At 45.8% G+C, this 27,063-nt stretch overlaps 1 protein-coding gene across 4 annotated transcripts in view; it reads right to left on the reverse strand.

The window, feature by feature from the left end:
* Window positions 1-27,063, reverse strand: part of SNX9 (sorting nexin 9) — a 111,154-nt gene that overhangs the window by 19,192 nt on the left and 64,899 nt on the right. For 3 of the 4 annotated variants that reach the window (XM_085022972.1, XM_003353171.5, XM_085022955.1), the window contains 7 exons: window positions 20,321-20,486; window positions 18,337-18,487; window positions 12,813-12,897; window positions 9,801-9,926; window positions 9,563-9,680; window positions 3,979-4,109; window positions 1,449-1,552 (listed from right to left, as the gene is read on the reverse strand). In XM_085022972.1, the coding sequence (XP_084879098.1) occupies window positions 1,449-1,552; window positions 3,979-4,109; window positions 9,563-9,680; window positions 9,801-9,926; window positions 12,813-12,897; window positions 18,337-18,487; window positions 20,321-20,486 (881 nt within the window). Of the gene's footprint in view, window positions 1-1,448; window positions 1,553-3,978; window positions 4,110-9,562; window positions 9,681-9,800; window positions 10,529-11,127; window positions 12,898-18,336; window positions 18,488-20,320; window positions 20,487-27,063 lie in introns of those variants that run through there. The other variant, XM_085022977.1, reaches the window with a different exon arrangement.

Raw genomic sequence — 27,063 nt, forward strand, 5'->3', positions numbered from 1 at the left:
ATTTCTATTTTAACGCTGCTTCCTTTCCCCCGATTCCTTGTATATTTTAACTAAAATTATTCTAACGTAAATAAAATCTTCATTTCTGGACTATCTTCCTTGGTGAAATCCAATCTCTGGGGGCACTGGAATCTACAAAAATGCGGTGTGGGTGCTAACAGGAGTCGTTCAATCATTCCAACAAGTACCTGAATGAATCAAAAGAAGAGCCTAGATGCACAGCATCCAAGTGACACGGAGCACAACCAGCTCCTCGAGGACGCAACAAGCTTTTACTGACTTGGAAAGAACGTCACAACATAATTTTAAATGAAGAGAGCAGATTATAAAAGCAAACATGGCAGCACAGACGGACCCAGAGACGAGCACAGTAAGTGAAGTCAGAGAGCGAAAGACAAACATCATGTGGCATCGCTTACATGTGGAGTCCAAAAAAAGGACACAATGAACCTTCTTTGTAGAACAGAATCAGACTCACAGACCTTGAAGACACACTTACGGTGACCACAGGGGACGGGTGAAGGGGGAGGGACTGGGGGTTGGGACTGGCATGTGCACACCGAGGCCTGTGCAATGACTCGCCGACGGGGCCTGCTGTCCAGCACAGGGAACTCCGCCCGGTATTATCTATGTGGGTAAAGAATCTGAAAGAGGATGGCTGTGTGGACATGTGCAACTGAATCGCTTTGTCGTACAGCAGAAATGATCACAACCTTGTAAACCAGCTCGACTTCCATACAACTTTATAAAAAAAAAAGCAAATGCATAATGTGAGGTCACTTGCGGTTAAACAAACAATTTTTCCTTTAGATGCCTGTGCACAGAGAAGGGTTTGGAAGACCACTGACCTAGGTCAACATACTAACACTGATTTTCTCTCTGGGTAGTTGGAAGACTTATTTGGTAACAAATAAGCAATGATTTTATGTTAAGAAAAAAGCTACTTAAAATTAAAAAAAAAAAAACCGCAGCCAAGATTTCTTATTAGTCTTCATATAGAAAAAGAACTCCAGTTCTTTGACCAAGCCTGTGTTAAAAAGATTACAAGATTAAAAACACCAAACAAAACAGAAAAAGCAGGTTTGGGACTGTTCCCTTCAAGGCAATGTTCAAAGAGATTTTTGCCTTGTGGACTATTACGTGGGTGTCGGCTGGCTCTGCGCCACCCTGTTTCATCATACTTTACTGGAAATAACTACTAACCACTCGGTCAACGAGGAAATCACTGACTTCAAGGTAAAGAGGAAGCAGACTTTAAAGGGTGTTAGGGTTAGAAAGACAGTGTTTCATGGACGAGGCTGTCCATGCCATCCGGCTACAAACCCCACTCGTTTCACACACTCTGCTCCGACGATCCCACTTCCAGCTGCGGTCGGCCTGGCCGAGACCCACAAGCCAAGGAGGCGGACACCGCGTGAGAAGGAGGAAAGTCTGGCAGTGTTGCTTACATCTCCACTAAGTCCAGGTCAGGCGCCTCTGGTTCCATGGTGGAAAATACCATCACTCCCACCAGCTCATCTTTTTCAGCCTTCCTCTTCCCAGTTTTCCACTCCTGTAAACAGGAACATTACAACATCACAGGGGAGAGCAGAGCCAAGCGGGTCTTTCAAAATTCCCTGAGAGAACTGGCTCTCCGATCATCTCTAGCCTCCTAATTTTCAGGAAGCAGCTCCACGCCACCTCCCTCTGCACGTGGGCCAAATGCCCATACCTCTCAACGTCACTTTGTATTCCAACAGTGCCACTGCACACAACGGTCCTGGGGGGCCCAGGTCATTTTATTTTTCTAATTGTTTGTCTTTTTAGGGCTGCACCTGTGGCACATGGAAGTTCCCAGGCTAGGGGGTGAATCGAAGCTGTAACCGATGGCCTACACCACAGCCACAGCAACACAGGATCCAAGCCTCCATCCTACTTTTTTCTTGCTCATTTCAACGGAAATCTGACATATCACTTCACCTGTAAATGCTTCGTTACATCTTTAAGAGATAAGGCCACGTCTTAAACACGTAACTACAACACCAATATCAAACCTAGCAAAATCGACAGACTCTGGTGAGGCAGAGACCATGTTTCACTTCTCCCAGCGATTCCATCCCACGGGAAGAGCACCGCTGGCTGAAAGGACTGTCCTTCCCTCACTATACGCAGTACCACCTTTGTCAGAAATCAAGTGCCCATTCCATTCTGTTCTACTGGTCTGCTTTTCAAGGAATTTTAGCTTTACAATAAGCTTTTTTTTTTTTTTTTCTTTCTCTTTAGGGCCGCACTCACGGTACACGGAGGTTCCTAGGCTAGGGGGTCTCATTGGAACCACAGCTGCCCGCCTACACCACAGTCACAGCAACACCAGATTTGAGCTGCGTCTGTGACTTATACCACAGCTCATGGCAATGCTGGATCCTTAACCCACTGATGGAGGCCAGGGATCGAACCTGCAACCGCATGGCTCCTAGTCGGATTCGTTTCTGCTGTGCCACGACGGGAACTTCCTGTAATAAGTCTTAATATCCAATAAAGTTCTCTTCCCACTTAATCCTTTTTAAAAAGAATTTTCTACTGATGACGTTTTTTCAGTTCTTTAATCCATGAAAAATAACTGCAATATTTATTTAGGTCTTCTTTTATTTCTCTTGAAAATGTTTCATAGTTTTGTTGTTTTTGGCCAAATCCATGGCATATGGAAGTTTGTGGGCCAGGGATCGAATCTGAGCCACAGCTGTGACCTATGCCACAGCTGTGGCAACGCTGGACTCTTAGCCCACTGCACTGGGTGGGGAATTGAACCTGCACTGCCGCAGAGACAACTCTGGATCCTTAACCTGCTGCACCACAATGGGAACTCCCTCACAGGGTAGATCTTTCACACTTTCTAGGGAAGATTCTTTGGGATTTTCTATATCCATCGCTATGAGCTATTATTGCCCAAAGAAGGAGTATTTTTAAAAGCAGCTTTCTAGTTTTACACTGCCAGTTAGCAGGCAAGGAAACTGTGGCCGAAAGAAATTAAATACTTTGATCAGGTCACAGACATAGTTGGCAACAGAGCCAAGACCAAAACCAAGTGCCCTGGCCCCAAGTTCTTTCTTTTTTCATTTATATTAAAAACACCAAAAAGGCTTATTAGATTTATTATTTTTGACAGTAATATCCTGCATCAAACAAAACCTTCAGAAGTGCTTCCTAAATCGCACCCTTGACAAATCCGTCAAGTAAGCCCTCGTTACAGCCCTGTGGCTAAGCAGGAAGGCACAAACTCAGAGAAGGTTCCATGTCGTTTTTGTAAATATGAAGCCTTTTCACATGTACTACTCACCACGAAATGCAAAAAGACCAGAAATATGTGAGTGGAATGAGCTCTAACCCTGAGATCACACTAGGTGCTACCAAACAAATCACACACATGGGAGACTAAAGTGACGCTCGGCTCCTTCCAAGACAGATACGAACAGCAGGAAGACCAGCAGCCAGCTTCTTCCTGATTTTCAAAAAAGAAGAGATGATGCTGGCAGGATGACTGCCCACGGGGCAGGCAGAGACAGACCAGTGTTTACTCTGGGCTCACAACAATAGTTCTGGAAAAACAATGTGGCTTTGAGAAAGCTGGTGCAATTCTGAATCTCCTTTTCCTTTCGAACGCTGTTTACTCTGCAAGGTCAAAATGTGATGCTAAGAGATCATTCGCCCACTTCCCTACCTTCACACTGAGAATGTCTGGCATGGTCTGGGGTCTGCGTTATTTTTCACAGCATCCAGGAAAAAGCCCCTTATCCTATCATATCCTTCACACTGGGCCAAGCCACTCCCGGTTTATGGGAAACCATCCTGGCAGTTCCTCTCACACAGGCCGTGACTGACTTCCTATTACTTAGAAATAATCAACTAGCCAACATGATTTCACCCCTTTCAGACTCAAAACTGGGGGTGAACGTGACAATTCTTAATATTCTCCGAGATCACCATAATAAGTCGTCCTACCTTTTCATCTCGGAAATTTAGAAACTGCTGGAAAACCTCACTTTCTGAGATTACTGGATGGCGACACATCCTGGACATCCATGCCTGAAGTCTCTCCATGCGCATTTTGATAAATTCTTCTTCAAAGCGACCTGCAAGAGAAACGCAGACACTGACGTGCAACCTTGTCTCAGATGAGTCACCGTCACACAAACGAAACGCTGTTACAGAGCCACTGGTTACTCGGTAGCAAGTTATTTACTAGAAGGTAAACCAAGGTCATTTTTTTCACTAACCTAAAAACAAGCAACAGTGAATGTTATCTGACAGAGGACATGCTTCCAGAATAAAGAATCTTGTCTCAAAATTCAGTAATAAGAAAACAACCTAATCAAAAAATGGGTAAAAGATTTGAACACTTTACAGAAAAAAAACATGTGGAAGGGAAATAAGCACATGAAAAGATGCTCACCGCCTCTAGTCCTTAAGGAAATGCAAATTAAAACCTTGAGGAGACACCACGACATTAGCCTAGCAGACATGTTAAAATAAAGAGAAAAGGACACTCTCAGAAGTGCAAGCAGGATGGGGAGCTCCTGGCGCTCCCATCCACTGCTGGCGGGGATTTCAAAATGGTACAGCCGCTTTGGGAAACAGCCAGACAATTTCCTTTTTTTTTTTGCTTTTCAGGGCCGCATCTGCAGCAGATAGAGGTTCCCAGGCTAGGGGGCGAATCGGAGTCACAGCCGTCAGCCTACACCACCGCCACAGCAGCGCGGGATCTGAGCCGCCTCTGTGACCTACACCACAGCTCACGGAAACACTGGATCCTTAACCCACTGAGTGAGGCCGGGAATCACACCCGCAACCTTGTGATTCCTAGTCGGATTCGTTTCTGCTGCGCCATGATGGGAACTCCCACAGCCTGGCAATTTCTTAAACATTAAATATATACCTACCATATGGCCCAGTCATTTCACTCCTAGGTATTTACCCAAGAGAAACGAAAATTTATAATTATGCAAAAACTTGAATGCAAATGTTTAGAGCAGATTTATAAATGCCCCAAACTGGAAACCTCCTTCAGTGAGTGAGTGGACAGAAACTATGTGGAGCGAGACAGTGAAATCCAGCTCGGCAATGAACCTATCGCTGCAACAGGAGAGGTGACTCTCAAAGGCATTATGTTAAGTGACGGAAGCCAGACTCACAAGACTCTAAAGTCAGACCACACACACCCTATACGCTGCCATGCAAAACACGACTCTGGAAAAGACAACACCCCAGAGACAGAGACCCAATCAGTACTCTGCCTTAGGGTTGGGGGAGGTGCAACAACGTCAGCACAAGGCAGTCTGGGGAGAGGGTGGAACATTCTGTATCTTTTTTTTTTTTTTTTTGTCTTTTTGCCATTTCTTGGGCCGCTCCCTCGGCATATGGAGGTTCCCAGGCTAGGGGTCCAATCGGAGCTGTAGCCACTGGCCTACGTCAGAGCCACAGCAACATGGGATCCAAGCCGCGTCTGCAACCTACACCACAGCTCACGGCAACACCGGATCGTCAACCCACTGAGCAAGGGCAGGGACCGAACCCGCAACCTCATGATTCCTAGTCGGATTCGTTAACCACTGCGCCACGACGGGAACTCCGAACATTCTGTATCTCGATCGTAGTGGTGGTTGCTAGACTGTGTGATAGCTGTCAAAACTCTTAGAACCATACACTGAAAGGAGTGAATTTACTGCATATAAGTTTTTTTTAAAAAAAAAGCAGCCTGGACTTTCCTTAAGAAATTACAGGTACAAATAAGCACAGGTATCTTTTCTGTTTTTTTGCTTTTGGCCATATCTGTGGCACATGGAAGTTCCTGGGCCAGGGATCCAACCCAAGCCACAGGAGCGACAATACTGGATCCTTAATCTGCTGCAGTGTCTGGGCACTCCTAAGAACAAGTTTCCGTTAATGAGAAGAGTATTATAAACACATGTATCAAAAACTCCTTAAAAGTGGTCCCTGGAGAGCATGATGGGTCTAGACATCTCCTGGATATTAAAACACTTCAGCTTCTGCACTTATTGGAAGTAGAGACTAAGTACTACATACGCTTAAGGCCACGCAAAAGATGCCCCAACTCAGAAAGGACCCAGTAAAGTCAGCACGGACCTAAGGGTTATACTGAATGGCCCATTATGAGCAAGTGAAGTACACCAAGAGTTTATAACCTATTCACTGGTTGAAATTAATTAATGTCTCTTATTCCTCCTGAAAAAATTTTCTGACATAGTTGGTTTACTCACAAACTGTGTCTTCATATGTTATCTTGTGCTCATTCAGATTTTCATATCAGGAGTTTCCATCATGGCGCAGCGGTTAATGAATCTGACTAGCAGCCATGAGGAGGCAGGTTCAATTCCTGGCCTCGCTCAGTGGGTTAAGGATGTGAGCTGTGGTGCAGGTTGCAGACACAGCTCAGATCCTGCATGGCTGTGGCTGTGGCTGTGGCGTAGGCCAGCAGTGAGGTCTCCAACTGGACCCCTAGCCTGGGAACCTCCATCTGCCGTGGGTGTGGCCCTAAAAAAATAAAAAAATTTCGTATCAGGTGCCATAGAATTAAAAAAGGGAGAGGGGGGATTTTCATTTCCTTGTTTTCTACAACCCTTACCTAGGCTTTCACTAGGTATGTGATATACCAGTCTGGCACTCAGAAATAAAAACAAATTTGTTCAATATTATTGCACAAAGGACAAAAGCTATACACCAATAAAAACTCTTAGTTGTAAGCTTTCCATGGCTGGATTATCAAGCCCACAGAAATGTCATGACATCGTCCACTTGGTATTCCTTTTTCTTTTCTCCAGGATTTAAGTGAGAGGGGAGTTTACATAATAAGGACCCAGTGGGCATCACAGGCAGCAGGCAAACAAGAGACGGAAGAAATAAAGTGGCTTCTGTGTTTTTCAGTTTCCTCGGCACACGTCCCAGTCACTGAAGTGAGGCTCAGCTTCCTTCGGACTGAGGGGCCACTGCTGTCTTGCTTTTCTGTGACATCTCCCTGACTTAAAAAAGAACCTCAGTATGGGAGAACGATGACTCTATGATGCTTTAAGATACCCATGAGTTATCTGACCCTGAATAAACAATGTATCATAAGCTGAAAGACAGGAGAATGCCCACGACCCTAAGACAGCTTATTAATCCATTTATTTATTTTTTAATTTTTTTTTTTCTTTTTAGGGCTGTACATGCAGTATATGGAGGTTCCTGAGCTAGTGTTGAATCAGAGCTGCAGCTGTGGGCCTACACCACAGCTACAGCAACGCCAGACCCGAGCTGTATCTGTGACCTACACTGCAGCTTGAGGCAATGCTGGACCTTTAACCTACTGAGTGAGGCCAGAGATCAAGTCTGCATCCTCACGGTCACCAGTCAGGTTCTTAACCCGCTGAGTCACAATGGGAAGGCCAATCCATTTACTGAAATACCACCATATATATATGCTAATATATTACGCTAATCAAGACCATATATTATTCTATGAGTAATAACAAATAAAAAAAATAATATTAATTTCCTGCCTAAGGGGGGGGGGGGAAGACCATATATTAGTCTAAACAAGTTGCTAGAGGAGAAGTCTGAAATGTGAAAATGTGGAGAAAAGGAGTTCCTGCTGTGGTGCAGCAGAAACGAATCCAACTAGGAACCATGAGGTTGGGGGTTTGATCTCTGGCCTCACTCAGTGGGTTAAGGATCCCGCATTGTTTTGGCTGTGGTGTAGGCCGGTGGCTACAGCTCCGATTCGACCCCTAGCCTGGGAACCTCCATATGCTGCGGGTGTGGCCCTAAAAAAAAAGGACAAAAGACAAAAAAAAAAAAAAAAAAAGAAAAAAGAAAAAAAAAGAAAATGTGGAGAAAGGAAGGCATCTAAATTTTTAAAAACAAATCTGTGATTTAAAACAAGAAGGAAGACAGAAAGGAGGGATGTGAGTATCTGAACTGGCACCGAAGTGGGGGTGCGGTGACATGTCTGTGTGGGAGGAAGCCACCGCTTACGCCAGCCCGGCCACCCTGACGTGGCTGTCACTCAACTGCCCCGGCTCCATGAGGGGCTGCCCGGGAGTCACCCCCCTGGGAGTCACCCCGCGTGAGGGCGAGGATGCAGCCCCACCCTCCTGCTCTGATGATTGGAAACTTTTGAAAAGTGTGCCAAGGGAAAAAAAATTAAGATCCAAATCAAAACAACTTTTTTAGAAACAAAGTTTCCATCTGCTCAAATTTCACAGAAACAAACATAAAACAAAGTAAAGGACAAGCACGATTTTAAGGAGAAGAGCTTTCCTCTCGGGAGGTCACTAAGGCCAGCTGCAGATGGGCTAGTCCACACCGCATGACCCAAAGCCAGCACGCTTTGGAATCACACTGACATCCGTATCTCGGCACCAAGTGAGCAGGGCCTGGCATCCCTGAGCTGAGAGCGCGTGTGTGAAATGCCCGGGTGACGCGTGACGCCTGGCATGTAAGGGACACATGTCACCACATGGCTGACTCAGATGCTTGGTCCCTCTAACCGCCCCCCCACCCCCCCGGCAGGGTCTTGGCTGCCTCACGGGCTCGGCCGGCCTTTCCATGCCTTTCCATGAGCCTTCGCTTCTCTTAGAGGCTGTCCCAGCTCTGACCTTTTAAGTCTTACTCTCATCTTTGATCCTTTCCTCTCCAGACGTACAGTTTCATTTATCTACACATTATCTAGCGACATACGCAAACTCTACGTGAAGCTCGGTTCCTTTATAGACTTTGATTCCAAGACAGATATACTGACTCCTCAGTGCTAACATACCAGTTTCTAGATTAGCTCGGAGAGTAAAAAAATTCAGTGACAGTTCTCAAAACAGATGCAGGAACAAATACTCTCCAACTGCATATTTACAAGGGGCTCTGGGAGCACCATGGGTTAGTTACTAGAAGATTATATGGGGTGGGAGGGCTGCGGGAAACATGACAATTTAAATACAGAAGAAACAAGGAGAGGACAGTAATCATGCTAAATAAAAAATTTAAGTATCAGTAGTCCCCAAAATAATTGCATAGAAAACTTGGTAACTGCCTAAACTAACGTGTGTGTATGTATGCATGTGTATAAAACAAATATGTATATAAAAACACATTTAGCTCTATGGCTTCTATTTTTTTTAAATGTTTCTAATGAAAAAGAGCACAATTGGACTGTATAATGCGTTTACATCATTCGGGTCATACATTTTAATTTCCATTTTAAGCTATTTGGATTGGATCATTTCTGTTTTCTCAGGTGTCATTTCTCACATTTTAAAAACGCATGTATTTCTTTTATGGGAAAGGGTGTAGCAATAAAGATACAGTGACTTCACCAGAACTGTATGCATGTATATGGGAACTGATAGAAAATTTCATGCAATGTTCTTGCTTGGTGTTGAGGGAACTTGCACAGACATATATATGTCTATTTGGCTGTATGTAGCCACTGTCTCCAAACCCTACATCTTGTTCCACTGGAGGACGGATGTACACTGGATACTCTAACGGGAGTCCTGCGACTTGGCATCCTGAGTTCAGTATCACACGCACTCACCTGTGACTTGCTTATCTGGGAGAGAAGGGATGGGGATGGCTAACCCAAACTTCACCAGGAGGCGCTCATACAGCCAGTCAAAGTGCTTATACCTGTGGTTTACAGATCGATTCGTGTTCTACAAAATAAGGAAAGAGAAAAAAGTTACCAGTGATAACTACAGAAAATGAAGAGGCAAGTGCATTGTTTGTTGCTAGCCATGCAGGCACGATTCTGTCTTGATAACTGCGATACTTACAGTGGGTGTTAACTGATACTCAATGTAGCTCTTCAGTCCATACATTTTGGAGCCTTTCCTGGGATCTGCTACCACACAGTCAAATGTAGAAGTAGGATAAACCCACATTGGGCCATAATCTCCAACCTACACAACAACGCAAGAAGAGTTCATTTCGTGACATGGAAAAAGAGTAAATATAATTGACATAAGTCACCGAATGAATCTTTTTAGGCCTAGAAGTCCTTAGGAGGGTCATTTTTGTTCTTCTCTGAGAAGTTACACAAATGCTCACTGTTCCTGCTAAGCTTCTATTTGAAGAACACACTTAAGGGGACCAGCCCTCTGCTCCCAAGCGGGCACCTCAGGCCACGGACAGGTGAGCTCTGCTTCCTCCAAAGAGTGCCGGACGGAACACAAGTTCTCTCTCCGGAGTCCAGCTGTCTCAGGAACGTGTAATGAAGGGACAGTTTAAAATTGCAAAACTACTGCAGACGGATAGTTCTGTGAAATGTAAAATGACACACTTGGATGTCTCGAGAATGCCATCAAGCTCTCTCGACACTTAGTCTCTTTTCTGTGTACTCTCATCTTTTTTTTCTTTTTAGGCCGCAGGTGTGGCATATGGAAGTTCTAGGGTAGGGGTCAAATTGGAGCTGCAGCTGCTGGCCTACATCACAGCCACAGTAACACCGAGCCCCATCTGCAACCTACACCCTAGCTCATGTCAACACCAGATCCTTAACCCACTGAGTGAGGCCAAGGATTGAACCTGTGTCCTCATGGATACCTGCTGAGCCACAATGGGAAATCCTGTATACCCTGATTCTCTAAATAGTCCTAATTCTTTTTAAAGGTGAAAGGAGAAAAAGTGAGATGGGGTATGAAGGTTAAGAGGCTATTAAGTTAGGACAGTGACTGGGGCACAGAGAAGTTCAGTCGAGGACTAAAGATCTCTGACAACGAGGGAATTTGGGGAGAGGATGGAACTTTCTGTATCTTGATCGTAGTGGTGGTTACTGGACTGTGGTGGTAGTTGTCAAAACTCTTAGAACTATATACCGAAAGGAGAGATTTACATATATAGTAAAAAAAGAAAAATGCAGGCTGGACTTCCCTTAAGAAATTACAAGTACAGGGAGTTCCCACTGTGGCTCAGCGGTAAGGAACCCGACTAAGATCCATGAGGATTTGGGTTCAATCCCTGGCCTCACTCAGTGGGCTAAGGATCTGGCGTTGCCATGAGCTGTGGTGTAGGTTGCAGATGTGGCTTGGAGCCTGCGTTGCTGTGGTGTAGGCTGGCAGCGGCAGCTCTGATGCAACCCCTAGCCTGGGAACCTCCATATGCTGTGAGTGTGGCCTCCCCCCAAAAAAAGAAAATTAAGCACAAGTATCTTTCCTTTTCTTCTTTTTTCCCCTGGCCATGCCTGTGGCAGGTGGAAGCTTGCTGGCAGGGATCCACCCGAGCCACAGTAGTGACAACGCCGGATCCTTAACGTGCTGACCCGTCAGGGCCCGCCTAAGAACAAGTTTCTCTTAAGGAGAAGAGGATCATAAACTCATACATCAGCAACTTCTAACAAGTGGCCCTTGAAGACCATGACCGGTCTAGACACAAGGGGGAGCCTGGCTGCAGAAAGCGCTGTGAAAGCTGCGGAGCAGGAATCCTGAAGAGGAGGCTCTTGGGAACTTGCCTCAGGGGAGAGCTCGGTGGGACCCAGAGACCAGGTGGACCTGACTCGGGCCCAGTACCCACGGGGTCATGTTTTAGCAGTTGGGAGGGTTACTGCACCTTAAAAGCAAAGAACCGGGCCTTTGCTTTTTCTTGGTTTTCTCAAGACTGGATGGCTTTTGTCAGCTTACTTTTCCACAGAAGAAACCCACACAGGCAGGACTGCCGACAGGGCACCCGGGCCCAGTTCCACCTAAAACACGTGGGACAGCTCAAATGCTGGGGTCCTTTAGCTCTGCTCCAACACCGACATGCTTGTGACAACCCAGGGGGCAAGGCTATGGGCTCTCAATCCTGTGGAGTTTCAACTTTTATGAAAAGAACAAGGGTCCATATTCCGCATTTACAAAAAGAAGTCTGAAGGAAAACAAGAAAACTCAAATAACCTTTAACCCAACCACTCAGAAAATAACTTCCCCAAGTTTGCTTTAAGGGAGAAGGAGCCCAGGGCTCTCGGTGGTCACCTTCTCTCTGGAAGTTTCCAGCATTTCAAGCTTTCCACAGAAGGAGGAGCAAGTGATACACAACCTTCAATAACATTCTTGCAATGCTGTCAAGTTTTCTAGGACCCAAAGATTCCAGGGTAAAACCAGAAAGGCTCCTGGCCCCTCAACTTATAGTTACGGGATGAAACCAACAGCGACAGGAGACAGCTTGGTTCTCTTTCCCGGAATTTCATCTGGAGATACACAGCTTGATAACATTTAGAGGGAAAATCTATCAGCCATCAACATCTGGGTGAAACCACAGGGCCTGTGTCATGTTATCATAAGCTGTTCAAAGACAGGTATTCTTCATGGTGTCAATAACCCCCAGCTCTTAGTTGCTGGCTCCTGACAGCTGGTTTACTAAAAGAAAGCCTATTACCCACAGCGTGGGAGGGGCAAGGTATCCTGACCACATGTATGTACTCTGCCATTGGGAACCGAAACATGTGAATTAGGCTTATGAGCTAAACATCACGGCTAGTAGGAAAACAGCATGTAAAAGATACTCCAAGACACTTTAGAGAAAGAAAAATTATTTAAAAAATACATATATATATACACACACTATGGGTGCTACTGATTCAACTGTTAACAGTCTGAAAGGTAAAAATAAAGACTAAACAATACGATAGGCATTAATTTATGCCAATTATTTTTAGTACTCTCAAAACACTAACCACCACTGGCCATTACTTACTTGGAGCATTGATGTGTTTAAAAATACTTTCCAAATGACTACTAACCCTCTTTGCTTTAAAGTATTATAAAAGAACTTAATTAGAAACAGAGGGGGAAAAAAGTGAACAAACTTACAATGATAGGAATTTTCTCTTTGGGTTTTGCTAGCTGCTTGGCCAACAAATACTGTTCCATTCCAGGTTTGGCAAATCCAGGAAACCTAATCATGAAGACAAATGCTTGTGAGTCTTAGGTCTTTCCTTATGAGAATTCTACAGCTCTCACCCACACGTCCTTAACACAGCAGGTAGAACGTGTTCTTTCAGATGTCCTAGACTTCGGAAACTGCAGAAAATGAAACCGAACGCAATCAGATTGTTCAACGGCCAATTAGTCATTTAATTAAGCTTCTTCTGGTAAGAGAACCGTTTGCCTCCAGGAGGTGTGACATTTATGGACTATCTCCTTAACTGGACCCGAGACACTGTCACCACACGAGGAGTGAAGGGCAGACTAGAAAACGTCCCCCAGGTCAAGGGGTTGAAGGCAATGACCATCCAGTCTGAATGGACCACAAGCTGCAAAGGCCACACACTGGCATTTTTATACCCAAATTAAGGCTGCCTTTCAATATTCTCCCTCGGGAGGCCACAATTTCCCAACGAAACTGCCACTGTTCATAAGGATATGTGCCCTTTTCTTTTGGAACCAGTTAATGAGACACACACACCTCCTTAATAAAGAGACCCAAAACATAACAGACTTGGCTATTTCCAGAAATCTAATGTACATCCAAAGCAAAGTTCTAAAACTGAAGAAAAGCTGGATAAATGCAGAGCCCTTAAAAGGACTACTTCTGAAGAGGGTAAGATTAATTTGGGTTTTGGAATTTTTTTTCCTTTTAATAAATAGGGGGTGAAAACCCTCGGGGCGGGGGGGAACCTAAAGTAGGAAAAGAAATCTTGTTCCTACAAAAACTAGCTGCATTACTTCTAACTGCATTCCTACACCAAGTTAAAGGCCAAGGTGACGCTCTCAGGGCCCACAGCTCTTCCTTCCTTCTGGACTGATCTCTCTTCAGGCTCTTTTCCCAGGATGTGCGTTAACACACAGTACATCAAAGAAAGTAGACGAGGAGCTGGGTGGCCTTGCGTGGAATTCCAACTCCAACACCCAACAGCTATGTGACCTTTGAGGCTTGTCTTCTGTGAAGAAACGGGACTAATGTGATCTACCTTTCAAGATGATAAAGGAATTCAATAAAAAGATTTGAATAAGGATTTACGTATATAAATCGAAAGCCCTAGTATGTACTCATAAATTAAAATTACTTCTCACGTTGCAACAGAAGAAAGGGTGGGGGAAAAAACTGTAACTGCAATGTGTACATCTAAGGATAACCTGACCCCCTTGCTGTACAGTGGGAAAATAAAAATAAATAAATAAATAAATAAAATAAAAATAAAATAAAATTACTTCTAATTACGTCATCATCTCTTTGGAAGTATTCCCTACAGCCTCAGGTAGAGCTTCCTCTGTGCTTATTTAACCTTCAAAGTATATTTTTGCTCTACAACTTACAGTGCCTATTTTTTTTTTTTTTTTTTAGGAGCTGCACCTGCAGCATATGGAATTTCCCAGGCTAGGGGTCGAATTGGAGCTGCAGCTGCCAGCCTAGCCACAGCCAGACCAGACCTGAGCTGCTTCTTCCAACTATACCACAGCTCAGAGCAACACCAGATTCTTATCCCACTGAGCGAGGCCCGGGATCAAACCTGTATCCTCCTGGATACTAGTCAGGTTTGTTACCTCTGAGCCACAACGGGAACTCCTACAGTGCCTAATTGCCCTTATTCATTACAGCAGACCAGAAGTACTTTCAAGAAAGTATTTCTAGCACCTGAGGAATTAAGGGAATATACTAAATACTTGATGAGTTACAGGCTCACCTGGAAGACTTTTATTAAAGAGCCTACATTTTTTGGCTAGAAAATGCTGATGGATAAATTGGAGGACTACACACAGCAACAATTCCCTGACTAGACTGTGACCTCTTCTCTGGGTGCAGAGACCACATTTCCCGCTTCCTTGGGGATTTTTAAGGACCAGAGCAGAGCAAGACTCTAGGGCTGATTATGTACTCACTGAATACTGACTCAACAGCAATGTAATCTAGTAATTCTTTGAGTATCATCAAGATGTGGTCTTATGCTCAAGTGTACCTAGGTGTCCGATCTCCTTTTCTGGGGTAAGGTTTATGTTCCATGATTGGAACACAGCTGTCATATAAAATGGATTAACTGCTGAAAAAATGTTGATATTAAAAAAGTTTCTTACAACTGTTTTATTTATACATTAGTCTAGATAAATAAAAATGTGTAGGATTTTAAATGGCTCCCAGTGCCACAGAGAGAGAGGGACACCTTCAGAAGTGCAGGTACAAATTAGGACTCCTTCTAGAAGTTTGGTTTCAACCTGGACTGAAATTTTAGAGCAGAAAAAATTATTTTTCTTTTTTGGCCCCACCCATGCCATGTGGAAGTTCTTGGGCCAGGAACTGAACCCTTAAGAGCAGGGACCTGAGCCACTGCAGTGACAATGCCGTATCCTTAACCCACTGCACTACCAGGACCACCAGGGAACTACAGAAAAAAATTCTTTTTTTTTTTTTTTTTGCTTTTTTAGGGCAGCAGGTGTGGCATATGGAAGTTCCCAGGCTAGGGGTCCAACTTGGGATCCCAGTCGCATCTGCAACCAGCTCACGGCAACGCCGGATCCCTACGCTGAGCCCAGGGATCGAACCCGAATCCTCATGGACACTAGTTGGATTCGTTTCCAGTGCACCACAGTGGGAACTCCTGAAAAAATTCTTAATTAAAGTCAATTCCTACACTTTAGAGATGAAGAAACTGAACTTCAAACAGATGATGCAACTTGCCCACGATCAGCAAACCAGAAGGCAGGCATGGAGCCCTGGGAAGCTGGAGAAAGTGGAGTCATGGACCAGCTACAAAACTCAAGAACTTGGCTAGTCTCTTGTCTAGTCTCTGCTTCCTTATTTTCAAAACTGGGCAGAGAGATACGTTATATTAAAGTGGGTTTCAAATGTCCTTTGTTTACAGGCTTAAACAACAACTGAAGGTAAGGTACACTCCAGGCCATAGTGAGAACTTCCAATCGGACTCTAGAAATGATACAGTCAGTACACACACAGTATGATTTTATTATGCATGCAACTGAGCAGGAAAATACACAATGGAAGAAACTGGACGGACAGACAGGAGAAGTGTGAGCTAAAAGGTAACTCATTTAAGCACCAGATGCTATTTAACAAGCAGAACTTGTGGGGCTCATTAAACTTTAGACATGTACCTCAAGACATTGAGCAAACATGTTTACAATTTTTTTCTGGACAAAGATAACATTCTTTGATGTCTGCTTGGAATCACAAATTTGAAACACTGAGAAAAACTCCTTTTTTTTTGGTCTTTTTGCTATTTCTTAGGTCGCTCCCATGGCATATGGAGGTTCCCAGGCCAGGGGTCCAATTGGAGCCATAGCCACCGGCTATGCCAGAGCCACAGCAACGCAGGATCCGAGCCGCGTCTGCAACCTACACCACAGCTCACGGCAACGCCGGATCCTTAACCCACTGAGCAAGGGCAGGAACCGAACCCGCGACCTCATGGTTCCTAGTCGGATTCGTTAACCACTGCGCCATGACGGGAACTCCAGAAAAACTCTTTTTTTGGCCATAGCGTACAGTGGCCTGATGTGGGATCTCAGTTCCCAGACCAGGGACTGAAGCTGGGCCACGGTGGTTAAAGTGCAGAGTCCTAACCAAGACACCACCAGGGAACTTCCCTAGAAAAACTGCTTTTTTTTTCTTTTTTGTCTTCTGTCTTTTGAGGGCTGCACCCGCGGGCCCGTGGAGGTTGCCAGGCTAGGGGTCAAATCGGAGCTGCAGCTGCCGGCCTACACCAGAGCCACAGCAACGTGGGATCTGAACCGCGTCTGCGATCTACACCACAGCTCACAGCTAGAAAACTTTTTATCTTTGTCTTTTTTTTTTTTTTTTTTTTTGTCTTTTGTCTTTTTGTCTTTTGTCGTTGTTGTTGTTGTTGTTGCTATCTCTTGGGCCGCTTCCGCGGTATATGGAGGTTCCCAGGCTAGGGGTTGAATCGGAGCTGTAGCCACTGGCCTACGCCAGAGCCACAGCAACGCGGGATCCGAGCCGTGTCTGCAACCTACACCACAGCTCACGGCAACGCCGTATCGTTAACCCACTGAGCAAGGGCAGGGACCGAACCCGCAACCTCATGGTTCCTAGTCGGATTCGTTAACCACTGCGCCACGACAGGAATTCCAGAAAACTTTTTAAATGTAAGAAGAGTATTTGAAGATAAATCGTCTGGAAGTCATAGATTCTATGTCCTTCAAGCTCCACTGGGTGTAAACTACAGACTCATCCAGAACTCTCTACCGGGGAACCCACAGGGCTGTGTCCACAGCCCTCCTCTTCCGCACGCTTTCCGCGAGGCAGCGTCTCTACGGCACCATTCAAAACATGACAAACCTAAGGATAAGCCCAGTGAAAACAAAGTCTGAGGCACATGAGGCAGAGCAGCTGTGAGTGTGCGCTCAGGAGGTCAGGGGCTGGCCTGAGTCCCGAGGAAATCACTTCTACCCGTGTGAACCTGGGCAGTGACTTCACCTCTCTGGGCTTCGGCTGTTCCCAGAGTGAAACAGAGGGTCACATGAGAATGTGCACAAACTGCTTTGCACAAAGCCTGGCACGGGGCACAAGACCAATGAATAGTGAAACATTTGTAAGAAAGTTAACATTATGTTTAGCTTTGCTGTACATCAGCAATGAGTTGATAAAACCAATATTCAGCATATCATGACATGGAACAAATATTTCACTTTAAGATGAAAAAAAAAACCCAAAACTTTCAAACAAACCTCCAAGCAAAGAGCCACATAAACATGATCAAACCACACCCAAAACTTGGCAGACCACTGACAAGAGAAAAGTGCCTCTTCATATCATCATCTTATTTCTTTTTTCTTTTCTTTTTATGGCTGCACCTGCGGCATATGGAAGTTCCTGGGCCAGGGGTTGAATTAGAGCTGCAGATGCAGCCTATGCCACAGCCACAGCCACACCAGATCTAAGTCACATCTATGACCTACACCACAGCTTGTGGCAACACTGGACCCTTAACCCACTGTGTGAGGCCAGGGATCAAACCTGCATCCTCACGGACACGATGTCAGGTTCTTAGCCTGCTGAGCCACAATGGGATCTCCTTGTTGCATCTTACATCTGTCTCTTTCTTTCTTTTTTTTTTTCGGTCTTTTTGTTTTTTCAGGGCCGCACCTGAAGCATATGGAGGTTCCCAGCCTAGGGGTCGATTTGGAGCCATAGCCGCCGACCTACGCCACAGCCACAGCAACTCAGGATCCGAGCCGCGTCTCTGACCTACACCACAGCTCACGGCAACGCCGGATCCTTAACCCGCTGAGCAAGACCAGGGATCAAACCCGCAACCTCATGGTTCCTAGTCAGATTTGTTTCTGCTGCGCCACGACAGGAACCCCATCTTATATCTGTTTCTACAGAGAGTTCATGTTCCCCCAGTGCCCTGAAACCTACTTGTTAAGCGGCAGCTTCATGGAGGAGGAGCCCGCCCGGCTGTTTCCCCGCTGGGCTCCTCCGGCTTCGGCCGACTCTCCGTCCTTGAAGTAGGGAGATGACGACTTGGGCTCGTCCCAGTCTTCGTCCCAGTCGTCATCGTCCCCAGTGGCTGGCGGGAGGCAAAGAAGATCGTCAGCAAAGGAAAACAAGATAAAAACGGGATGACACTTTTCTGATAACAACCGTCAACTGGGTTAACCGTGTATGAAAACTCGGAGAAAAGGGGCAGGGGCAGGACCACACTAAAGACCTGACAAGTACACGCTCTGCGGTCAGTTTGAGGCTGGAAGATTTTTTAAGAGCAAAACACAAGCTGGAAACAACTTAAAGTGGGTTGCCAGTCCCAGTACCTTCAGGTAGATGCCAACTATTAACACGCTCAGTGGGCCAGGGAAGGGCTTCCAAAGGCTGGCAGGCTGATAGGTCTGGCTTTATAAACTTGCCACCAGGCAGATCAAACACCCTTTAAACAGAGAAGACTGGAGGGGCCGAAGGGGACCCTAGGTCTCGGAAAAGCAGCTGTTCAACACTGATGATAACGCAGGTGAGAAGGGCGAGCTGGTGGAGGAGGGAGAGAGGAGAGGGACGGGCAGCAGCCAGCTGGCGCCAGGGGCCCAGCATTCCGGGAAGAGTCTGTGTCGGGCAAGGCGCTGCCAGCCTCGCTGCCCCCGCCCTTTCTCTTCCACTGCTCCGTGCCTCTGTCTCCCTGAGATGTCCCCTTAGCATCAGGCAGGAAACTGCCCTGGATTTCTGCCCAAAGAGTGCCATCGAGAGAAGCTGAGAGACGAATGGCGAAACAGAAAAGGAGGGGAAAGAAAGTATTAGAAGGATCTGAGCCAAGACGCCCGGGCCACGCCAAGCTACTCGAGGAGCAGGTGTCAGCAGTCTAGTCTCGCCGTTTCTGCTCCACCCACAGCTCCTGGGCCGGCCAGCAGCCAAGCTCCTGTCCACGACTGGGAGCTTGGAACCAGCACCTGGGCCCGTACGGCTCCTGCAGGCGAGTCCCCCGCCATTCAGCACATTCAATTCCTGGCACAATGTACTCATATGGGAATCATTAAAATTACTGGGTGGATCTCTCCTTGTTTTGTTTAATCCCAGAACAGACATAAACAGCCTTTCCTAATTCCTCAAGTGTTTCTCCTTTTAGAAATTCTGCTTTTGCCTCAATTTCTGTTAAGAACCTGGGAGTCAGAGAGGTAAAGAAAAGACAGAAGAGCCAAGTGAGAGGTCATAAACTGGCCGCTGATGACCATATTCAATCTGCGTGCACATTTTTGGAGCCAAGATTTAAAAACAAGTGTGTTAGCTGCTAAGATTTTAAAGTGGGAAGATGACATAAAAATTGAGACTTCCAGTCTCTGGAACTGTGGAGGCCCAGAAACACCAGCTCAGCTCTGCAATGGTGTCAATCCGCTCCCAGAGCAGGGCTGCCCACCTCCATCTTCCGCATGGGGTGGCTCTGTGGCTTTGCTTTACGAACCTGGGCCCACAAGCGTTTCTATTTGCGACTCCATGACAGATAACTGAGAGTGGACTAAAGCTCACAACTGAAGACCACTGGGAATTCCCATTGTGGCTCAGCAGGTTAAGAGCCTGACCAGCATCCATGAGGATGCAGGTCTGATCCCCGGCCTCGCTCAGGGGGTTAAGGATCCAGCATTGCCATGAGCTGTGGTGGAGGTTACAGATGTGGCCTGAATCCCGATTTGCTGAGGCTTGGTGCAGGCCTGCAGCTCCAATTTGACCCCTATCCTGGGAACTTCCATATGCTACAGGTGTGGCCCTAAAAAGCAAAAAAGAAAAAAAGGCCAAAAGGCAAAAAAGAAAAGAATGCCTACATCTGGATCCAGACAAACAAGTCTGCTGTTAGTGAATGCGGGCCGCTGAGAACAGTTCCTGAGATGAAACCTGTCCACCGACGGCAGAGCCTCCTCCTCACCTGGGCCTTGGTAGGCCTGGGGATGACCGAAGGCAGCGTCCCAGTTGTTGGAAGTGTTTCTCTGAGCTGCAGCCCCCTCTGGCTTGGCTCCCCAGCCATCCGTGTTATCCCAGTTTCCAGACTTGGAGGGATTCCAGGCTGACCAGGGGTCATTGCCACTGCTGACCTGTGGTCAAGGGTAAAAAAGAAGAAAGGATTTGTGACTTCTAGAAAGCATTACTCAATTCAGTAGGACTCACATAATAATTGAACAGGGATGCTGAAAAAATAGATAGAAATCTATAACAGTTTAAAATTTAAATAATACATTTTCAAAAAGTAGGAAAGCACAAAAAGTAGCCATCAACCGAATTTTAGTGATGTTAAAAATGTGTCAAGTGGAGTTCTCATCGTGGCTCAGTGGTTAATGAATCCGACTAGAAACCATGAGGTTGCAGGTTTGATCCCTGGCCTCGCTCAGCGGGTTAAGGATCCGGCGTTGCCGTCAGCTGTGGTGTAGGTTGCAGACTCGGCTCAGATCCTGCATTGCTATGGCTGTGGTGAAGACCGGTGGCTACAGCTCTGATTCGACCCCTAGCCTGGGAACCTCCATATGCCGTGGGAGCAGCCCTCAAAAGAAAAGGCAAAAAGGCAGAAAAGAAAAAAAAAAGTGTCATGTTTGCCTGGGAACTTTAAAACCAGTCACAAAGAAACTCCCTTTTTTTTCTTCCCTCGAATAACTACTTTTCTGAACCCGGCAGGTTCTTACACTTCCCTGAGTATGTAATGGAATACGTAACACATTATAAATACCAACTGTTTTCTATGTTAAAAACTGACCTGAAGGACACGGCCCTGTATGTGTCTCTTCTTTTTCTTTTTAGGGCCACACATGTGGCATATGGAAGTTCCCGCGCTAGCAGTGGAATTGGAGCTGCATCTGCAACCTACATCGCAGCTTGTGACGACGCCAGACCTTAATCCACTGATTGAGGCAGGGATCGAACCCGCATGCTCACGCACACTACGTCAGGTTCTTCACCCGCTGAGCCACAACAGGAACTTCCTGCATGCATCTCTTTGCAATTTTTTTTTTATAAATGTAATATCATGTGTTTTGAGATCATAATGCTGATAATAAAGAATCTATCTTACTCAATTTAACTGCTTTATAGTAATTGGTTGTAGTTATTTTTAATTGTCTTAATTTTTATTTGTAAAGGTAATATGTCCCCAGTAAAAAATTCAAATAGTACGTATAAAAGGATTTGAATTTTTTTTTTTAGGCAAGAAATAGATTTAAGATAGGACACTTGTGAGAGATGAGCAGGCAAGGAGGCTCTCAAAAGGATTTGAATTTTTGCTTATTTTTCAGTCTTTTGTCTTTTCGGGCCGCACCTGCAGCATATGGAGGTTCCCAGGCTAGGTAAGGGCTGAATCGGAGCTGTAGCTGCCGGCCTACACCACAGCCAAAGCAACGCAGGATCCAAGTTGCGTCTGCAACCTACACCACAGCTCATGGCAACGCCGGATCCCTAACCCACTGAGCAAGGCCAGGGATCAAACCCACAACCTCATGGTTCCTAGTCAAATTTGTTAACCACTGAGCCACGATGGGAACTCCATCTACCTGTTTTTTTACACTTTTTTTTTTTTTAACGGTCACAGCCACGACAACACTGTATCTGAGCTATGTCTGTGACCTGTGCTTGAGGCAATGCTGGATGCTTAACTCACTGAGGGAGGCCAGGGATGGAACCTGCATCCTCACAGAGACAACATCAGGTCCTTAACCTGCTGAGCCACAATGGGAACTCCTCATCTGTTTATTTTTAACATGCGGAATTTAGCACTGGCTTTGTGTTTTGAAACTAATCTTTAGTTTTAGCATTAGCATGTCAAGTTTAAAAAATGTGATGAGTTTCATTTGAATCACCTTAAAGTTACAGATAAATTCAGTGGAAACGAACAGTGCCTTTTAAAAGAATTTCAGTACTGGATCTGTTTATTCCAGAACATAGTGTAGCACATCTTTCCCTTTTACTACACTCTTCATTTTCACATAAAATCCGAAGTTAGTTAAGAGAGAGAGGAGAGAGAGATTTGAAAGAAAATTACCAAACTGCCTCAAATGCCTCTCTAATAGTTTTTTGTTGTTGTTTCTATTTTTTGTTTGTTTTTGTCTTTTTAGGGTCACACCTGTGGCACATGGAGATTCCCAGACTAGGGGTCTAACCGGAGCCTACACCAGAGCCACAGGAACACAGGATCTGAGCTGCGTCTGCAACCTACACCACAGCTCATGGCAACACCAGATCCTTAACCCACTGAGAGAGGCCAGGGATCGAACCTGAGTCCTCATGGATACTAGCAGGGTTGGTTTGTTAACCGCTGAGCCATGACGGGAAATCCTGCCTCTCTAGTGTTTTATTTTTTTGTTTGTTTTTGTTTTTTTTTTTTAGGGCTGTACCCACGGCCTGTGGAGGTTCCCAGGCTAGGGTCTAATCGGAACTGTAGCTGCCGGCCTACACCACAGCCACAGCAACACCAGATCCGAGCCATGTCTGTGACCTACACCACAGCTCACGGCAACACCAGATCCTTAACCCACTGAGTGAGGCCAGGGATCGAACCTGCAACCTCATGGCTCCTAGTTGGATTCGTTTCAGCTGTACCATACGGGAACTCTGTGCCTCTCTCATGTTTTAGAATGCTATTGTGGTTGGTCTTTTCTTTACTCTTCTTCAGTTGACACAGGAGGTGGATAACTGCCTGCCTGCCCACCCACTGGAAGCATCAACAACTGAGTATACATTTTATAAGGGGAAGTATGATTTCTTTCTAACATCTATTATACCTTCAAGAAAAGTGAAGTGACTAGTGATTTTGCTCAATGTCAAATATCAACAGCAGAAAAACTCTTCTGATCGCTGTGAATTTTTCGAATATATGGCTTACAAGGAGCCACACTCAGGCCACCCTCGTGGAGACTGGAAATGCAGGCTTCCTTTGAGAGAATCCTTCCACCACAGTTTTCTTTAAGGGAGAGCGTTTTGTTCAGTAATATATACTCTGTGTCCCCCAAACATTAAACTATGAGGCTTTGTTTTTAGAGTAAAAACTTCGAAAGCTACAAAAATTTTGGATAATAAGATGACAACAGGTGCAGATATTCATTTGTCTAGCGTATCTATAAAGCACTGAGGAAAAGGAACAGAAGGTTATAAACTAGAACTACAGGATGAGTGAGAGTCCAGCACGGCCACGACAGTAAGGCAACGAGTGTGAACAAGCTGGCAGAGGTTTTTATCGGCACTGAGAAGAAATGGGATGTCAAACTCATAGGAGGTATTCCAAAATGAATCAGCTTTATTTATTGATTTATTTAGTCTTTTTAGGGCTGCACCCGAGGCACCTGGAAGTTCCCAGGCTAGAAGTCAAATCACAGCTACAGCTGCTGGCCTGCACCACAGCCACAGCAACGTGAGATCCTTAACCCACTGAGCAAGGCCAGGGATCGAACGTGTGTCCTCATGGATACTAGCTGGGTTCGTTACTGCTAAGCCACGACCGGAACTCCCAAGTAAGTTTTAATTAGGACATAAACACATAACATGATTAAAAACTACTCTGGAGTTTCTGTTGTGGCGCAGCAGAAACAAATCCGACTAGGAACCATGAGGTTGCAGGTTTCATCCCTGGCCTTGTTCAGTGGGTTAGGGAATCTGGCGTTGCTGTGAGCTGTGGTGTAGGTTGCAGACTCGGCTCGGATCTGATGTGGCTGTGGTTGTGGTGTAGGCTGGCAGCTGTGCTCCGATTGGACCCCTAGCCTGGGAAAAAATGCAACAAAACAAAAAAAACTACTTTGTTTATAAATTGTTTATAATAATTACTATATTATGTGGTTATGTGTATAATCTTAGCTCCTTACCTAGGTTATTAAATACTTGCTGGCAAATCTAATCAGTTTGCTTCCTTCTGTGTTTTTTCCTTGCAACATTCCCTCCATCTTGTTTCAACCTGACTGATAAATCTTTCGAACCTGACCAACTGGATATCTCTCCAGGTTCTATCTTTGACTTTTTACTCACTCTCCTACAGGTGACTTTCCTAACCTCCAGGCCCTCCTCTAATGTCGATAACTAACACCGGCTCACCCGGCCCAATGGGGTCTGCTTCTCTGGACCCACCCTTCCTGTACTTGGCCTGTGGCTCCTTGGCTTTCAACGGCCAATAACCCTTTTTTTGTCCCCTAACTGCAGGCACACGATCACACCAGAGTCCCTACCTCCTCTAGCTTCCCTCCTCTCCTTTCTACAGCGACGCCTCCATCCTTTCCTTTTCCTTCCCTTTCTGGTACCCCCCCCCCCCCCACTCTATCAACCGCGTTCATCACTGACCTCTCTTCAGACCTCACCGACCACAGAACAGCTTCCCGGCGCCTCACTCTAGGCATGAAGAGCCTGACTTCTCCTTCGGCGCCGTTCCTCGTCCTCCTTGCCTGCCGCCAACCCTGGCTCCACGCTCCAGCCCGCAGTCGCCCTGACCTCCCGCCTCCCCGCCTCGGCTCCCGCTCTCCTCCGTCTGTGCGTGAACCTCTTCCTCACCGTCCTGAACGCTGTCACTGAGCGCGCCGGCTGACACTCAGGCTCGGGCTTCCTCCCAAAGCCAGTCTTCGGTTAGAGCTACGTGCACTTCAGGGGGTCGCTCCCATCGCAAGTCGTGAGCACATGTTTCTCCCGCATGATTCTCAAAATGCCTTACCTAAAGCGGCCAGGACTCAGATTTGGTTTTTACTTAACGATGCTCAAGAGTATATTGATCTTGAACATTTGTATGAAACGCATATTCTTCCTGCTGGAGGTCTAGCCTTCATCACATTATCACTGTTTCACAGAGGGAAATCAGAGCTTCCTCATGTGTACGGGCTAGGATCTTTTCTAGGAAGACAAGCAGCTGTGGACGACCAGAGAATGCGTGACTTCCGGCACTTCCACACTCTTAAGAGAACAAAGCCTTCCAAGCTATAAAAGCGCATGAGCACACTGCAGAAGAGCTGGAAGATGCTGACTGACGGGTACTGATGGGCAGAGGGATGGACACATGTGTGGCAAACCAAGAAGAGTAAACTTTTTCTTCTTTATTTTAGGCCTCACCTGCGGCACATGGAGATTCCCAGGCTAGGGGTTGAATGGGAGCTGCAGCTGCCAGTCTACACCACAGCCATAGCAACGCCAAATGTGAGCGGCATCCTGCAGCAACGCTGGATCCTTAGCCCACTGAGCCAGGCCAGGGATCAAACCCACATCCTCATGAATACTAGTCAGGTTCTTAACCGCCTGAGCCTCAACAGGAACTCCAAGAACCGTAAGATGTTAATGGTGAGATCGATAAGGTGGGTATATGATTATTCACTATGAATTCACTTGACTTTTCTATGCTTGAAGTTTTAGCAAATGTTGGAAAGTCCAACAAACAAAACTTGTGCATACAAATGTTCTGTCTTCTGAACTCCTCTAGGAAACACGTGACAGACAAGGAAAGGCCTGAGCCCGTTAGGGTCACCAGTGCCTTCTCGCTGGCTATGAACACGTTTAGTATACCAAGTATCTTAAACTAAAACACTCTCAAGGCAGGTTTGTCCAGATCTCTCTTATAGATGCATTTTTACCTGCCTTGTACCAGACTGGCTGATGATGTCTGCCCCCCCCCATGAAATGCTCCCCAGGTCCAGGAGCAATGGATTCAGCACATTTCCCGATGGGTTCTAGTCCTACAAGCTATCCTCTCCTCATAAGACCAACAAAGGAATACATTTACGCTGGCTTTATATCCTGAGGTTTATCTAAAGGTGTCCACTGAAAGGAGACTGGCTCGTCTCTACTGTACAGCAGGAAGACAGGGAGTGGAGGCAGAATGGCCACGAGGGTGTGGGCAGCGATGGGACAGTATTCCTGAGAGAATGGTAGGAAAGCCATACAAATACATCATGTATGGTAAAAGGGGGGCAAAGATAAGAACACTGGTCTACTGGCTGAATTTTAAATCCCTTTATGAAAGCGTAGAAATTTGACTCAATTTTCTCATGGGTGCAGTGGTTAAGAACTTAGGCTCTGCTGTCTGCTCTGGATTTGAATCCCAGCTTTCCCACTTACTACCTGCATGGACTTTGGGCAATTTACTCCATCTCTCTTAGTTTCCGTACTAACAGAATGGCTATAACACCATTAACTTCCTCACAGGACTTTGTTTTTTGGCTGTGTCCGTGGCATATAGAGGTTCCAGGGCCAGGGATCGAACCTGCGCCATAGCAGGGACCCCAGCCACTGCAGTGACGCCAGATCCTTAACCTACTGTGCCACATGGGAACCCCCTGCATAGGACTTTGAAAGGATTAAATGACGTGATGCATAGAAAGCACTCGTTACAGGTTATTTTACTACATGGGGCTCACCCAGAACATAAAGAAACAAATGAAGACTGGTGATTAATCTTTGAGTAAATTTCCCTTAGTTTATGCTTTAGAGGAAAAGATCAGACAGTCATATTTCCAAAAGGTATCAATGCCAGATCACATTAACAGAGACACTTTCAATTAAATAGGTGGTTATAAGTGCTTAAGACACTTCCTGTTTTAGCCAAAGATCTGTTTCCTTCCAATACATGAAAGAAAGACGACAACAGACATGTTTTGCCATACAGTTCAAAAGCAACTCTTAATTCTTGGGGGTCCTGGCAGATTTTCTTTGGGCTAAATGCTGAGA

Source organism: Sus scrofa, chromosome 1 (assembly GCF_054392235.1).
Source record: "Sus scrofa isolate SSC_HxYL_T2T_F1_AM1 chromosome 1, Sscrofa_HxYL_maternal_Yorkshire_Landrace_v2.0, whole genome shotgun sequence".
In the NCBI taxonomy this organism is placed as follows: Eukaryota; Metazoa; Chordata; class Mammalia; order Artiodactyla; family Suidae; genus Sus; species Sus scrofa.